Raw genomic sequence first — 15,575 nt, 5'->3', positions numbered from 1 at the left:
ATCATTGATAGGATAGAGAATCCATTACAATTTGGCCTAAACAAATTTCTCATCCATCACGTTCAGCCTTCTCAGTCTAACCAGGCTCAAGTCAAGTACATTCCTGAAGTCAGTGTTGTGGAGAACAAGGATCAGGTACTCAGACGTGTCTGGAAGTCATGTTAAGAGGCCTTTAAGCCAGCCAGCTTTAGCGCCTATCCCTCAATTGTAGAAAGAAATTCAAAGTAAAAAATCTTCACACCCAGCCCTGCTGGGTTCCATTCCCTTGAGATAAAGGCTTTAAAGATTTGAGTTTTGTAATGGTGATTGCCACCATAATGCTAAGTAATTTGCTTATAGTTCTACTTACTAATGTATAACTCTAGACACTACATAGACCAGTCTCACTACGAAAAAAGAATTTGATTCCTTTACATTACCTTGCATTATCTCCTCTAACCCAGATTTTCTTTTCCGTTCCTTGTATTAGCTCTTTCTTCTGAGGCCATTTCTTCCAGGCTTGGGGCATATATGGTATGCAGTGGTTTCTTTTCATTGCACTCCATGATTAGTTCCACTATTTTTAGATGCTGTGTTGATTAATAGACCCCCGGTGGTTAAGAGCTTGGCTGCTAACCAAAAGGTCAACAATTCAAATCTGCCAGCTGCTCCTTGGAAACCCTGTGGGGCAGTTCTACTCTGCCCTATACGGCTGCTATGAGTCAGAATTGACTGGACAGCAACGAGTTTATTTGTTTTTAGAATGTTGATTAATAGAGGTAACTAGCATGGAAGAAGTACAGCCAGAATGCTTCTTAGAAGCAAGGATGGCAAGACTTCGTTTCACATACTTCGGACATGTTATCAGGAGAGAACAGTCCCTGGAGAAGGGTATCACGCTTGGTAAAGCAGAGGGTCAGAGAAAAAAAAGGGAGACCTTTGAGGAAATGGATTGACACAGTGGCTGCAACAACGGGCTTAAACATGGGCACCTAACAACAAGCATGGAACGTGCAGGCTGATTGATTGTGAGCTGAGTGTAAGTGGCAGCTATTGCTATAAAAAAATAGCTATCATCATTTTATAATAAATAAAAACACCTCCCCTCATCTCCAAGTTTGAAAACTGAAATGGTACAAATGACATAAACATTCTTTAGTTTCCTGAATGAGTGGTTTCCGCTTCTCTTACCAAAGGATTATCAATAAACTGACCAAAAACTAAATCTTTTGCCACTGCGTTGATTCCAACTCATAGCGTCTCTATGGGGCAAAGTAGAACTGCCCCACAGGGTTTCAAGGCTGTAATCCTTAGAGAAGCAGACTGCCACATCTTTCTCCTGTGGAGCTGCTGGTGGGTTCAAACTGCCAACCTCTTGGTTAGCAGCCGAGCACTTAACCACTGTGCTACCAGCACTTCTATCAATAAATGAAATAGGCCTTTTCTGTTCTTTATCTTGTTTTTCACATTCCCTTTCTGGCTCTTAGTTTGGCAAGTGTTCTCAGGTAGCTAAAACTCTTCAATTTAATGAGATGATGTGCAAAATGGATTCAAGAAGAGGCTATGCAGAAGTGTTAAACTTCTTAAAGCCTCAAAAAAAGAATCCTGCACTCCCACAAACTTACAAACCTATTAGACTAGACGTTCCATCTAAGCTGTATGTCAGTCTCCTCTCTGACAAAAACCGTAGGTCTTAGTTTTTCAAACCAATAGTCTACATGGGGAAACAGGTGGCTTTGAGCACAAATATTCATCTATTGATCATACATTGTTGGAACAGAGCTTCTTAATCCTAGTCATTCATTAGAATTACCTGGGAAGCTTCTAAAAAAGTCCCAAGATCAACTAAATAAGAATCACTGGAGACGGGGCCTTGGGGAAATAGGCTTTTTTTCCCCCCTAAGCACCCCAGATGAGTCTAATGTGCCCAGATGAGTCTAATGTGCAGCTAGGGTTGAGAATCACTCAGATATATTGCACATTCTCACCTTGTATTTGCTGGAAACAGTATAGTTTATAGCTTTTTTCTCCCAACATTTGTTAACATTTTCCAAACAAACCATGCTTGTTGAAGAAAGAGTGGAAATTGTAAAAAAGTATAATGACCGTCAGCCACAAATAATTACTGTTAACATTTCACATTCTTCCCTTCTCATTCTATGCTCTGTGCACATATACCTAGATATACCAATCTTTGAAAATTCAAATACTATTTATACTATTTCATAGCCTGACTTTTCTCTTTATCTTTAAATATTCTTTGAGGATGGTATTTTAAAAGTTGTATAGTATTTTGTCTTATGGATTTACCATCATTTACCTACCAAAGACCATATTCTTAGGCTTTAAGGTTATTTCCAACTTGAGAGGAATTATTAATAATTCTGTAGGAAATGTTCATAAACACACTTATCCTAGTAAGCACCTCTGACCATTTCCTTAGGAAAAGGCCCTAAAGACTGAACTTCTAAGTCAAAGAATAAATAAAATTCTAAGGCTTTTGATACACATTTCCAAATTTCCACAAGAAAAAATAGACCAATTTGTATCCACACCTGCGATGGATGAACTTGCCCGTTTCCTTGAATCCCTTCCTAACACTGGGTGTTAACACAATTGTTACCAATTTTGTAGGTTAAAATTCTATCTTCTTTTCATTTACATTTTTTTGCATATTAGTGTGGCCCAGTGCTGTCATTAGTGTGGCTAGCCATTTTTCCACATATTTACTATGACTGGGCCTGGGACATTGGATGCCAGATACTTCTCTGGCTTTTCACTTGTTGAGCAAATTCTCCTTTTCTCTTAAGTCACTTTGAGATGGGGTCTCTGTCACTGGAAACCTAAAATGCACTAATACAGCGCTTTTAGGCAACTATGGGGTCGCTGTGTGTCGGAATGGACTTGGCAGCAACGGGTTTCGTTTTTTCGTTTAAAGCGTGCCTAAAAACTTTGTCAGTCATTTGTTGTCTTTTAGAGTTTTTTCCTTTGTCTTTATTCTTAGAAGCCCACAGAAAGATCTCATTAACTATTTACCAATTTTTTTTTCCATTTCTTATTAAGTTTACATTTACTTGAATTTTAACCTTTTAATCAATCTGGAATTAATTTTGATGAATAGTTAGTAAGAATCTATAGCTTTATACTTTTCTAAAGTTTTAACCAATTGTTTGATCAAAAGTTGCTCAATTTATTCTTTCTCCCATTGATTGGAATGGCACCTTTATTAGATCTTAAATTGAGCCTCTTAAAATACAAATTGATCATGTCAAAGCCCTTTTTGATAACTTTCCCTTGCACTGATAGAGGACCTGTTGTTTTGGAGCCCTGGTAGTGCAGTGATTAAGCACTCAACTGCTAACCAGAAGGTCTGCGGTTCAAACCCCCCAGCCGCTCCTTGGGAGGAAGGTGTGGCAGTCTGCTTCGGTAAAGATTACAGCCTTGGGAACCCTGTGGGGCAGCTCTACTCTACAGGATGGCTATGAGTCAGAATTGACTTGATGCCAATGAGTTTGGTTTTTGCTGTTATTGCTGTTGTTTTTAGTTGCCATTGAGTTAGCGCTGACTCAATGCCATTGAGTTAGCACTGACTCAACGACGATCCTGTGTAAAACAGAACAATGTGTTGTTCAAGTTGTGGATTCCTGCACCATCTTCACTGTTGTTGGTGTGCTCAAATCCATTGTAGCAGCCATTGGATTTTGAGTGCCTTCCAACCTGGGGCACTCATCTTCGGGCAGTATATCAGACAATATTCCGTTGTGATCCATAAGGTTTTCATTGGCTAATATTTGGAAGTAGGTCACCAGGCCTTTCTTCCTAGTCTGTCTTACTCTGGAAGCTCCGCTAAAACCTGTCCACCATGGGTGCCAAGTGCTGGCAACTGAAATACCAGTGACCTAGCTTTCAGCATCATAGCAACACAAAAGCCACCACAGTACAACAGACTGATAAACTGTACAACACACAGTGCGACAAACTAACTGACAGGTGGTGGCCCATCTTTGTAGAGGGCTTACAAAGTCCTATAGGATAGTACCCCTGTCTTTTTTTGCAACCTCAGCGTGCAGCACTCTCTCTATTGTTCAGTGTTCACCTGACACAGCAATCTCTGAGTTCCACAACAAACTCCTTCCTACCTGAACACCTAGCATGCTGTTCTTTTAAAACATGCTATTATTCTCTCAGCCTAGAAGGCTCTTCCTTCCACTCTCCAAACAGCTGTCTTCTTGGCATTAAATGCTACCTCCTTGGAAAGCCTCCTCTGACCACAGGCCATAGTCATTCCTGTGTCCTCAGTTCAACTGATTCCTGTGCATTGTGGGCACCACATGGTTGGGGCTTACATTCTGATTCAGCCTTAAAACAAAATGCAATTAGGTAAGCAGAAAGCATTGAAACAGAGTAGCAAAGCATACAGTTGTTATCAGTGAGCCAACTGTTCCTCGTTGTAGGAATGAATGCATTCCACATTTTGCAAAGCAACAATTTAAGGGACCTAAGAAAGGAAAATACAAGTAGATGAACCTATGTCACGTTTTGATCTTGAGATTTATGCAAAAAGACAGTTTCTTACATGCCAAGCAACAAAATGCCTGCATCAAAACTTACAAATGGGTGGCAGAGACTTAGAAGAAACTCCTGTTGCCCTCAAGTTGATTCCAACTCGTGGCGACTCCAGGCACGTCAGAGTAGAACTGTGTTCCATAGAGTTTTTAGTGGTGGATTTTTCACAAGTAGATTGCCAGGCCTTTCTTGAGAGACTCCTCTGGGTGAACTCAAACCTCCCCCCTGTCAGTTAGCAGCTAAATGAGTTAATGGTTTGCACCACTCAGGGACTCCACAGACAATAGATGCACACTCTGTGTGTGTGTGTGTGTGTGTTTTAGGTGAAAGTTTATACAGCAAATTAGGTTCCCATTTAACAATTTTTATGCAAATTGTTCCATGACATTGGTTACAATTTTCAAAATGTGTCAACATTCCCACTGTTTCTGTTCTGTTCATTTTGCTTCTACTGATTTAGCTTCCCTCCCCCTCCTTGCCTTGTCATCTTTGCTTTTGGGTAAATGTTGACCATTTGGTCTCATACAGTCCATAGTTTAAGGGAGCACATTACTCATGGGTGGTACTGTTTATTTTATAGCCATTCTATTATTTGGCTGAAAAGTGACCTCCAGGAGTAGCTTCAGTGCCAAGCTCAAAGGGTATCTTAGGGGAATAGTCTTGAGGGTTCCTCTAGTCTCTACAGGTCCAGTAGGTCTGTTCTTTTTTAGCAATTTGAATTTGGTTCTACATTTTTTCCCATCCTGTCTGGGACCTTATGTTGTGTCCCTGATCAGAACAGTTGGTAGTGTTAGCCAGGCACCACCTAGTTCTTCTGGTTTCAGATTAGAAGAGGCTGTGGTTCGTGTGGGCTACTAGTCCTATGGCCAAGTTTCTTCTTTGAGTCTCTAGTTTCCCTTAATTCTGTTTTGCTCCAGATGAGTAGAGACCAATAGATTATCACTAATAAGCTCTTAAGGCCCCTGATGTTACTCACCAAACTAAGTGTAGAACATTACCTCCTTTATGAACCATGTTATGCCAGTTGACTAAGTTGTCCCACAGGACTATGGTCCTAAGCCTTTTAATCCAGTAACCCAATCCTGCGATGTATTTGGTTATTTCTAGTAGGTCTCTATAACTGTGCCCCCTATGTGTTTTATAATATATATGGATACATACGCAGCACACAAACATGTATATACATATACCTACAGATACACCTATACATGAACATGCTTGTACTTACTCTCATGTCTTCCTATACACATATATACATACATATCTACCTATGAAACCACACATATTTTGGTTGTTATTACTGTTATTGCAAAATTGTATATTATAGCATTTACTGAAATTATCTCTTTTTCTTGTATACTTCTTAGTGTTTTCATTTATACTGGTCAAGCTGTGCAGACTTCATGCATATTGGGTATTGTCTCTCCCATCGCCAAAAATAACAAGTGTCTAATATCTAGAAAGTGATTCCCTCTCCTTCCCCCCTCCTGCCCCTGGTAACCGTCAAAAAATGTTGCTTTCTGTGTGTATATCTATTCTTGACTTTTCATAATAGTGGGACCATCCGATATTTGTCATTTTGTGATTGACTTATTTCACTCAGCATAGTGTCCTCCAGGTTCAGGCATGTTATGTTTTGTGGACTCCTCATTATTCTTTATTGTTGCATAGTATTCCATTGTATGTATTTACCACAATTTGTTTATCCATTCATCCGTTGATGGGCACTTAGGTTGTTTCCATCTTTTACTATTGTGTATAACGCAGTAATCGACATAGGTGTGCCTATGTCTATTGAGGGGCAGTCTTTTGAAAAATGCTTCATCATCACCACCCTTGACCATACAGAATATATTAAACGGAAAAACAACAGTACAGACAGTTTCTGGATTATGAACAAGATCCGTTCCTACATCTGTCTTTAAGTCAAATTTGTAGGTAAGTTAGAACAGGTACATACCATTCTTGTTTAGCATCAGTTAGTCAAATTTTTGTCATAGTAAACAGTATATATTTTACCTTTCTATGTTTTTTTTTATGTGTATAAAGAAAACCCTGGTGGCGTAGTGGTTAAGTGTTACGACTGCTAACCAGAAGGTTGGCAGTTTAGATCTGCCAGGCGCTCCTTGGAAGCCCTGAGGTAGTTCTACTCTGTCCTATAGGGTTACTATGAGTCAGAATTGACTCAAAGGCAATGGGTTTGTTTTGTTTTATGTATATAAAATACTTAAGAAACAGTTCCAAATACACTAAAACATCTTAAACATTATAATTCTGATAGTAATACAGTAATAATAGAAGTAACTACATACGGTACTACAGTGAAGAGAGAATCTGTGTGTGTGTATGTGTACAGGTATACGGTACTGTAAAAAAATAAGAACAAACAGTTCTTACAAGAGTTTAGATAGAAAAAAGATCATGATAAAAGGTTAATACTCTCATTCCATCAATGTCTTGCATACCGGAAGGGGCATTCACAAGGTAACATTATGATAACGTTAATAATTGGATGATGCAGGAAAAGATGATGGAGAAATGGCTACTGTTGAAGAGGGTAGGCCTGGTGTTGGAAAGGACGGGCCTGGTGCTGGAGAGTCAGGGTTTCACTCTGCACCTGGAGGGTGGAGGTTTACTACTAGAGACAACTTCTTGAAGTAGACATCAAGGGTGGTTTGTATATAGCTTTTCTTTTTCTCGTCATAAATGGCCTTGTGGCAGTTGAGGCCCTAGGTAACTGTATGGTAAACTTTGGTGAACCTCTCTGTATTAGGATCTTGCTCCTCTGACCTTGCCATCCCTGCTTCGATGAGATGAAAGGCTTCAGCTAACTCTTTTGTGAAAAACTTTTCCGGTTTTGGAGTTTTTAGGTCCTGGTCTTCTTCCTCAGAGGTTAACATCTGCTGCTGTGGTACATTTTGTCCCTCTTTTGAAATTAGGTCCTTTCAGGCATTTTTTTCCAAAACAAGCCAGTCTTGTCTACATTAAATATTTGGTCTGGCAAATAACTTCCCTCCTCAATAATTTTTTCAAATGTTTCAGGAAAATCACTCACAGTACTTACATCGGCACACACTGCTTCACCTTGCACCTTAATGTTATGTAAATTTGCCCTCAGTTTGAAATAATGGAACCAAACCAAACCCATTGTGTCAAGTCAATTCTGACTCATGGGACTCTAGAATCAAACCCTACTCACCAGGAGTTCTTCATCACAATCACCTTCACATGCTGCTCGTGCAGCTTTCAAATCATTAAAAAAACCTTTGAGCCTTTTTAGGCACTAAAATAAGGCTAATAGGCATATTACGCTCATTTTGATCATCTCACCAAATTATCAACAGTAATTTGTTGTAATTGTAGCTTTCATTGGGGAAGACAGAGCCTTTCGCGTGCTCCATCAGTCTCACTTTAGCCTTTAAAATTGTTCCCATCGTTGACCGACTGTAGCCTAACGCTTTTCCAGCGACCAATGGCATTTCAGCTCTTTCCAATCGCTTTATTATTTCCACTTCATTTTCAGTTGTGATGGTTTACCTTTTCTTTGATGCATCCCCAGCACTTGTATTGGTTTTACACTTTGGAAGCATGGTAACAAGGGTAAATTAAGAAGAAAATTTAAGCCATAATATCAAGTTACACGCTCAACAGTGTAGGCAACGTGCTCTTTCTCCTTCCTCCAGCCCCCATCGGCTCAGCCCAGCAATGTTTTCCTGAGCATCACAAAGTAGTACATGTGTTCATTATTATGAACCATTGTATATAACTCAAATTTTTAATACAATAGGCTTTATGGCAGTCTGTTCTTAACTACTAGTCTATAAATTGACATTCTTAATTCTGGGACTTATTGTATCAACAACTAAATGGGAAAATTCTGACAGTGGAAAGAAGTTATCCATGCCCTAACTAATTTATTTTGCTTATAGTTTCTTTGTTATGTATGCACAAAGTTGATAATATGAATAAAATGTTTTTGAAAGTCTAAAAGCTCTTTCAATAATTAGAAAGTAGAACTTCTAAGTGATAAAGCTTGTATGATAGTTTGACAGCATTTCTTTTCCTTTCTTGTACTGCATAAAATAACAGTACATCTAACAACTGAAAAAAATAACTGAGGGTATCTTAAATTCAGTAAAATAGATATGTCTAATAGAAATGCCAGACGAAGAGAACAGAGTAGGGAAAGGCAATGTTTAAAGCCATTATGGATGAGAAGATTTTAGACTTGATGACCGCGACGAATCTTCTGACTCTGGAAGCACAAAATATCCTCAACAAGATAAATAAATCGAAATCCACCCCTAGATACGTGGTAGAAAAACTGAAGAACGCTATATACCAGGATAAAACTTAAAAGCAACTTAAGAGAAAGGCCATAAGCAAAACAACAAAGAACAAACCAGGAGGAAAATACACAAGAAAAAAAAGTCTAGTACATAATTGAGAATTTATTTGCCCTTGCTATGCGTGGAAAGGTGGTTTAAGAGATGTGCCGGGGAACTGAAATAACTTTTTTTTTTAAACGTAAGGTTGTACACTTATATCGCTTGACCCTTAGGAGCACGTCACTTCTATAAGGTGGCGCAGTGGTTAAAAGCTCGGCTGCTAACCAAAAGGTTGGTAGCTCGAATCCACTAGCCGCTCCCTCTAAACCTTGAGGCAGTTCTACTCGGTCCTATAGAGTCGCTATGAGTCAGAACTGTCTTGACGGCAATAGGTTTAGGTGTTTTTTTTTTGATACACTCTTCCGACTACAAGTCAGCTCTTCCTTCCTTGTAGGCGAGATTTGGGTTTCGCTTTCACTTTCTTGGCTGGTAACTTTCCACCCTGAAGCGGGAAGCTGAGGAGACACGGCGACTCTCTAGTGACCACAAATCTGGGGCTTCACGACCCCCAGCCCAGGCCTGGGAGCCCCTGACGCCCCAACTCAACCCGCGCCTAGGGTCAGAATCACCGAAAAACCAAGGGGAAACACGTCGCCCCGCCCCCTGCCGAGGCGCGGGATGCTGTCCCCGCCCCCTGGCCTGCACCTCCAATAAACGCCCAGGTGGGCGGGCCTCTCAGGGAGCAGGGAAACGATTGGCCCTGGAGTCGCTCCACCTGACGGTGGGCGGGGCAGCGTGGTGACGTCTCGGCGCGGGGCGCAGGGGCGGAGAGTGCGCGCTCTCTGACTCGGCGGTATTAAACGGTTGCAGCGCCGGCGGGTTGGTTGTGGTCCTCCTAGGTTTCAAGCTTCCGGAGGTCGCTCTGATCGTCCTACATCCACCCGCCTGTAGCCGTGTCGCTGTGACTCCGCCACCATGTTCGAGGCGCGCTTGGTCCAGGGCTCCATCCTGAAGAAGGTGCTGGAGGCGCTCAAGGACCTCATCAACGAGGCCTGCTGGGACATCAGCTCGAGCGGAGTGAACCTGCAGAGTATGGACTCGTCCCACGTCTCCTTGGTGCAGCTCACCCTGCGCTCCGAGGGCTTCGACACCTACCGCTGTGACCGCAACTTGGCCATGGGCGTGAATCTCACCAGGTGAGCCGAGGGGTGGTGAGGAGCCGGGCCTTCGCCCCCTCCTCCCCGGACCCTTGGCGGGAGTCTCTGAGCCGGGCCCTGACTGGCTGGCGTGGGTCGTCCTCGCCCTCTCATTGGCCGGCGGCGCCGGGGGGCGGGGCGCGGCGGGGCGCGCGGTTCGGGAAAGCCCGCGCGGAGGGCCGCGGGAACCGGGTGTTTCCGCGCCAAAGTCACAAAGCTGGGTGGTGGCGGGAAAATGACCGGCTTCTCTGCGATGCCGGGAAAAGGCTGTTCCCGAGCTCCCTGCTCGTTAAATGCTGGCCGTCTTGGCTAGGAAACGTTGGTCGTGGTCGACTTTTAACCACCCTGTAGCGCGCCCTACTGAGAATGTATCTCTCTGTTACCCCGATGATTCCTGGTCCTTTATTGTTTAATAAGGCCGTAGTAAGCATCTTAAGATGCTGGGTTTGTGGAAAAATTTCTCCAGGGCAGTTGCTTTCAACTTCATTGAACGCTACCCACCGGAAGACATTTTATGCTGCTGTAGTACTTGGAAGGAGCCCCGGTGGCGCAGTGGTTAAAGTGATTGACTGCTAACTGAAAGGTCTGCTTCTGTAGAGATTTATAGCCTTGAAAACCCTATGGCTTCGCTGAGTCGGCATCACTCGATGCCAGTGGGTGGGTTATAGTACTTAGAGTCCTGGTGGTGCAGTGGTTAAGCGCTCGGCTGCCAACCAAAGTCGGTGGTTGGAACCCACCAGCCGCTCTGAGGGAGAAAGATACGGCAGTCTGCTTCCGTAAAGATTACAGCTTTGGAAACCCTGTCGGGACAGTTCCACTCCCTTGTGGGGTCGCTGTACGTCAGAATCGACTCCATGGCAATGGATCTCTTGTTTGGGTATCTAGTACTTAACGTATATTCACATTTTTAAAATAAAAGCTTGTGAGAAATATTTACCATACTACATGCGGTGCGTACATCTAACAGGTTTATTAGATAATTTTTCCTGATCGTTATGGCCCACTAACTTCAGCACTAATTAAAGGGGTTTGCAATTAGAAAATACTGCTTATTTACGTATACGAAGAAATGGAATTGCTGGTCATAGGGTGTGTGCGGTTTTAATTCAGTTATGTTTAGATACTGCCAGATTGCACTCCAAAATGGCTGGACCAGTTTACATATTCTCCACTAGTTTGTTTGTTCTCCCAATTCATCAGACAACCTAACGGGTGAAAATGGTAATTCCTTATTTATTTTAATTACATTAGAAATCTTACCCTTTTGAGAAGATGGTATTGGTTTTAAACCCTGTGTCTTGTTTTCTAGCATGTCCAAAATACTAAAATGTGCTGGCAATGAAGATATCATTACACTAAGGGCTGAAGATAATGCGGATACCTTGGCACTCGTATTTGAAGCGCCAAGTAAGTCATACTCTTTACTGAATTATGCCAGAGAAAATTAAAAGGCAGTGTTATACTTACAAGCTTGGATGCTTTTCAACAATGTTTGTTGGTTTTTGTTTTTTGGTAGACCAAGAAAAAGTTTCAGACTATGAAATGAAGCTAATGGATTTAGACGTTGAACAACTTGGAATTCCAGTGAGTATCCAAGTTTCTGATTGTTGAGTAGACCATACACATGCTAATTACACAAGCGTTAGTGTAATCAACATTAGTTGTAATCAACATTAGTTGTAATCAACTTACATAGTCAAAGTCTACTTATCCACAGAACTTTTTCTAGAAATATTTCTGCTGTGCATATTCCAAAGTGGGCTTAGTATCTGGACTGACATATCATTTTATTAAACCACAGTAGTCTAAAATCTTTAGCAGAAATCATTGCTGCCAAGCATGCATGTTCAAATTAATCTGCGTGCATCTCTGTTGTTTTAAATTCTCTAATGCTTGGTTTTTATTAAGAGTGGATTTTAAAGTTGTGTGAACAGAAATTGGTTAGGGTTTATCAACATCTGAGGAGAGAAAAAAGGAGTTTTGGTGTTTAAAATGCTTAGTACCATATTCTCTTATTTTCTTGCAGAAGGAATTAGGTATGGTTTCTATGCCATACCCTAACGTCCTCTTGATTTAGCCCGGATGGATGATTAGCTAGCAGGAGGCTCTTGTCCGTGGATAGTGCATTTACTGTTAAAGGTTTATGCTCTGATGTTTCTTAATACAAATATTCTGATAGCATATTTGGTTTACATCTGCATTTATTTTTTTGAGTGGTTGGAGTATATTATGGAATTACACAGTGATATTTTAGAGAAAATTTGTTTAGATGTTGCCTCTTAAGTGAAAGTGCCAAGTTTTTAATTTTGAGCAATTAACCTTTAAATTTGTTTGTTTTATAGGAACAGGAGTATAGCTGTGTAGTAAAGATGCCTTCTGGTGAATTTGCACGTATATGCCGAGATCTAAGTCATATTGGAGATGCTGTTGTCATTTCCTGTGCAAAAGATGGAGTGAAATTTTCTGCAAGTGGAGAACTTGGGAATGGAAACATTAAATTGTCACAAACAAGTAATGTCGATAAGGAGGAAGAGGCTGTAAGTAGTTTTTAATAAAAAATATATTTTGAAGAAAATTGTAATACTGCTTAATATTAGGTTAGTTGCTGAAATTAAGGAAAAGCAGACAAAATTGCATTTCCAAGTAACTAACTGTGAGACTTGAAAGATACTGTTGAAGGCCACAAGTGATTTTTAAGTGCCATCCAATTTATAATTAAATCTGTGAAAACAGGTATGCAAATTCAGTGCTCTTAACAAACCACAGAACAGTGGGTTTGTTAATCAAACCTACATATGTTCATTCCAAAAATAGGAGTGGGAAGCTAGGTATCTGACTTACAGCTTTCAGTAGAGCTGGGGGTGGTATTTACTCTGCTTTTACCAAATAGTTGAGCCTAGGACAGCACCTTAACAGAAAGATCTGGTTAGGGCTAAAACTTTGTCACTGTTGTTGAGCTCTTGTAATCTTTATGTTAACTTGATATGGTAGGTACAACTGTCATCCCATTTTAAAGGTAGGGAAGCAAGCTAAACAAGTTTAAGTGACTAAACCAAAAAAAAAAAAAGGCAGTAGGTTAAACAGGAGGGCATCTCTTCACTAAGACTAGAAAGTAGATTCCATACAACTGGAGTGAATTGTACCAAATGTTATAATACTATCATGTTAATGCCCCAAACATTTTTTTTATTTAAATTTAAAAGAGTGCCTAAAGAGCCCTCAGTTAAACTTCACTTGCTGGCCTTCTAGCTTCAGTTAACTCTTCGTAAACTGGGACTAATTAAAAGTCCTAACTTTATAATAGAATTAGGAGGATTAGTGTCTACCATATTATAAATTTACAGTAAATATTGGATATTATTTTCTTCTCCCTTGCATGAGTAGTCAACCTTCTAAACAAAGAAAAGATTCAGTTTAAATGACGATTTTAAAAAATAATTTGACTGATAAATCTAATAGAAAAGGCAGGGGCTAATCTTTTTTTTTTTTTTAAGCTTAATAGATTTGAAAGCTGACACATTTTTACATGTACAATTAATAAAATTGCTTCTTGGTTCCCCTGAGTAAGGGATATTTGGATTGTAGCCATGTGGCAAATAAATGAAGACTTTCTGGATTCTTATACTTTTTTATTTTTGTTATTTAACTTTATACACATAAAAAAAATTGAGAAAACAATATAAGGATGGTCCCCAATTGGCCGTCACTTCTCAACTGATGGCCAATCTTGATTTATCTTCCCTAAGTTAGGTTTCCGCTTCCCTGGCAACCTCAATTTTTTTTTTTTAAAAACCAATTCTCAAACATTTCATCCATAAATGTTTTAGTATGTATCTAGAGTAAAAACATTAAAATTTACCACATCTAAGAAAATTATTAGACTTAAGGAATTTTTCAGTGTTCAGATTTCCCTGGTTACTTTAAAAAAAGTCTGAATCAAGATTTTCATAAAGTCTGTACACTGCAATTAGTTGATAAAAAAACAGAAGCCAAGCCCTCAAAACTGATTCCAACTCATAGCACCCTATAAGACAGAGTAGAACTGCCCCATAGAGTTTCCAAAGAGCACCAGGTGGATTCAAACTGCTGATCTTTTGGTTAGCAGCCATAGCTCTTAACCACCAGGATTTCCAGTTAGTTGATAGGCCCCTTGAATTTCTTTCAATCCATTGGTTACCTCTTCATTTTCTCTATTTCCTCTGCTGTGATTTATTTGTTGTAGAAACAGGTCATCCGTCACAGAGCTTCCCAGAGTCTGGATTTTGCCGATAGCATCCTTGTGCATCAGTTAATATGTCCCCCTACCCCCATATTTCTCATAAACTGGTAGTTACAAGTCTAAAGACTTGATGACATTCAGGATGTCTTCTTTGTTTTGGGGGGAGGGGAGCACGAACATTATTTGTGGTGGTATATACCTCTAGGGGGCAGGTGATGCCCAAATGTCTTTTTGAGACGTTAACAGCCACAATGATGGTTGTTTATATCCATTAAGTCAATCTTCAAAATTAGTTTCATAGCATCCTTCAAAAGTGACCAGTAAGCGTTCATAAAGTATATTATGAACTAAAGAGTTGCAACTTTTTTGATGTATTTCAAGATGGTGAATTTTTTCTCTCTTAGGTTACCATAGAGATGAATGAGCCAGTTCAGCTAACTTTTGCACTTAGGTACCTGAACTTCTTTACAAAAGCCACTCCACTCTCTTCTACCGTAACACTCAGTATGTCTTCAGATGTGCCCCTTGGTAAGATAATAAAGCTGTCACATCTTGTTTTTTAGGTAGTGTTTGTGATACTCCTCAATAATTAACTATATTCCTGTCTTCTTTCAGTTGTAGAGTATAAAATTGCTGATATGGGACACTTAAAGTACTATTTGGCTCCCAAGATCGAGGATGAAGAAGCATCTTAGGCACACTTAAAATCCAAGAAAATAAAGTTGTTTGAGAACTGCTTTTGAGACACCAGCATGTACTTAAGTCTTTCTGTCACCAAACGTGTACCTCTGAGTACATAATGTAGATACTGTTTTCTGTAAATAACCTATTTTTTCTCCACTCTTTCAAATTTGTTTAAAGAATAAAGTCCAAAGTCAACTCTGCACTTGTTAACCTAGAAATACTTCTGCCTTACCTAGAAATACTCTTAATGCTTTTTATAACAAAAGGGTCTTAAGTCTAAATACAGTTTTAAGAATGTGTTTTCAATTTAAATAAAGTTATCTGAGTTTCAAGTGTCACTAGACAGTGCCTTCATTTGGACCACCATGGTTGCAGGTATCCCAGGGAATGTTCAGCTAAAGCTACCCTGCCATGTAAATGGGTTTATGTTTTCTATCTAGAGCAGTCTAATACAAATATATTATGGAGATAGCAATCAAAAGTCTTCCAAATATAGTAGGATATAAATCTCTGGTAACTAGATATTTTGGGGGATTCATATGCCAAACTTGTTCTGATATTCTAACTTGAGCTCAAGTAATGACTGGGGGACAATAGAACAAA

General features: G+C 40.0%; 1 protein-coding gene across 1 annotated transcript; it reads left to right on the top strand.

Moving 5' to 3' along the window:
* The first annotated feature begins 9,683 nt into the window (after positions 1–9,683).
* PCNA (proliferating cell nuclear antigen) lies at positions 9,684–15,310 on the top strand. The gene is made up of 6 exons (XM_049868821.1): positions 9,684–10,069; positions 11,379–11,476; positions 11,586–11,653; positions 12,412–12,606; positions 14,693–14,816; positions 14,904–15,310. Exons 1-6 carry the CDS (start codon positions 9,849–9,851, stop codon positions 14,981–14,983), a joined length of 786 nt encoding a protein of 261 aa, XP_049724778.1. The 5' UTR covers positions 9,684–9,848; the 3' UTR covers positions 14,984–15,310.
* The last annotated feature ends 265 nt before the right edge of the window (positions 15,311–15,575 follow it).

Source organism: Elephas maximus, chromosome 25, assembly GCF_024166365.1.
Source record: "Elephas maximus indicus isolate mEleMax1 chromosome 25, mEleMax1 primary haplotype, whole genome shotgun sequence".
NCBI lineage: Eukaryota > Metazoa > Chordata > Mammalia > Proboscidea > Elephantidae > Elephas > Elephas maximus.
Note: the sequence above shows the minus strand (reverse complement) of the source record. Positions and strands in the feature narration are given on the sequence as shown.

What these genes read in the sequence shown, in the direction of transcription:
- PCNA (XM_049868821.1), top strand. Translation starts at nt 9,849, where the DNA reads ATGTTCGAGGCGCGCTTGGTCCAGGGCTCCATCCTGAAGAAGGTGCTG. An exon ending in ATGGGCGTGAATCTCACCAG is followed by an intron (nt 10,070 to 11,378) that starts GTGAGCCGAGGG and finishes CTTGTTTTCTAG; the next exon opens with CATGTCCAAAATACTAAAAT. An exon ending in GTCTTCAGATGTGCCCCTTG is followed by an intron (nt 14,817 to 14,903) that starts GTAAGATAATAA and finishes GTCTTCTTTCAG; the next exon opens with TTGTAGAGTATAAAATTGCT.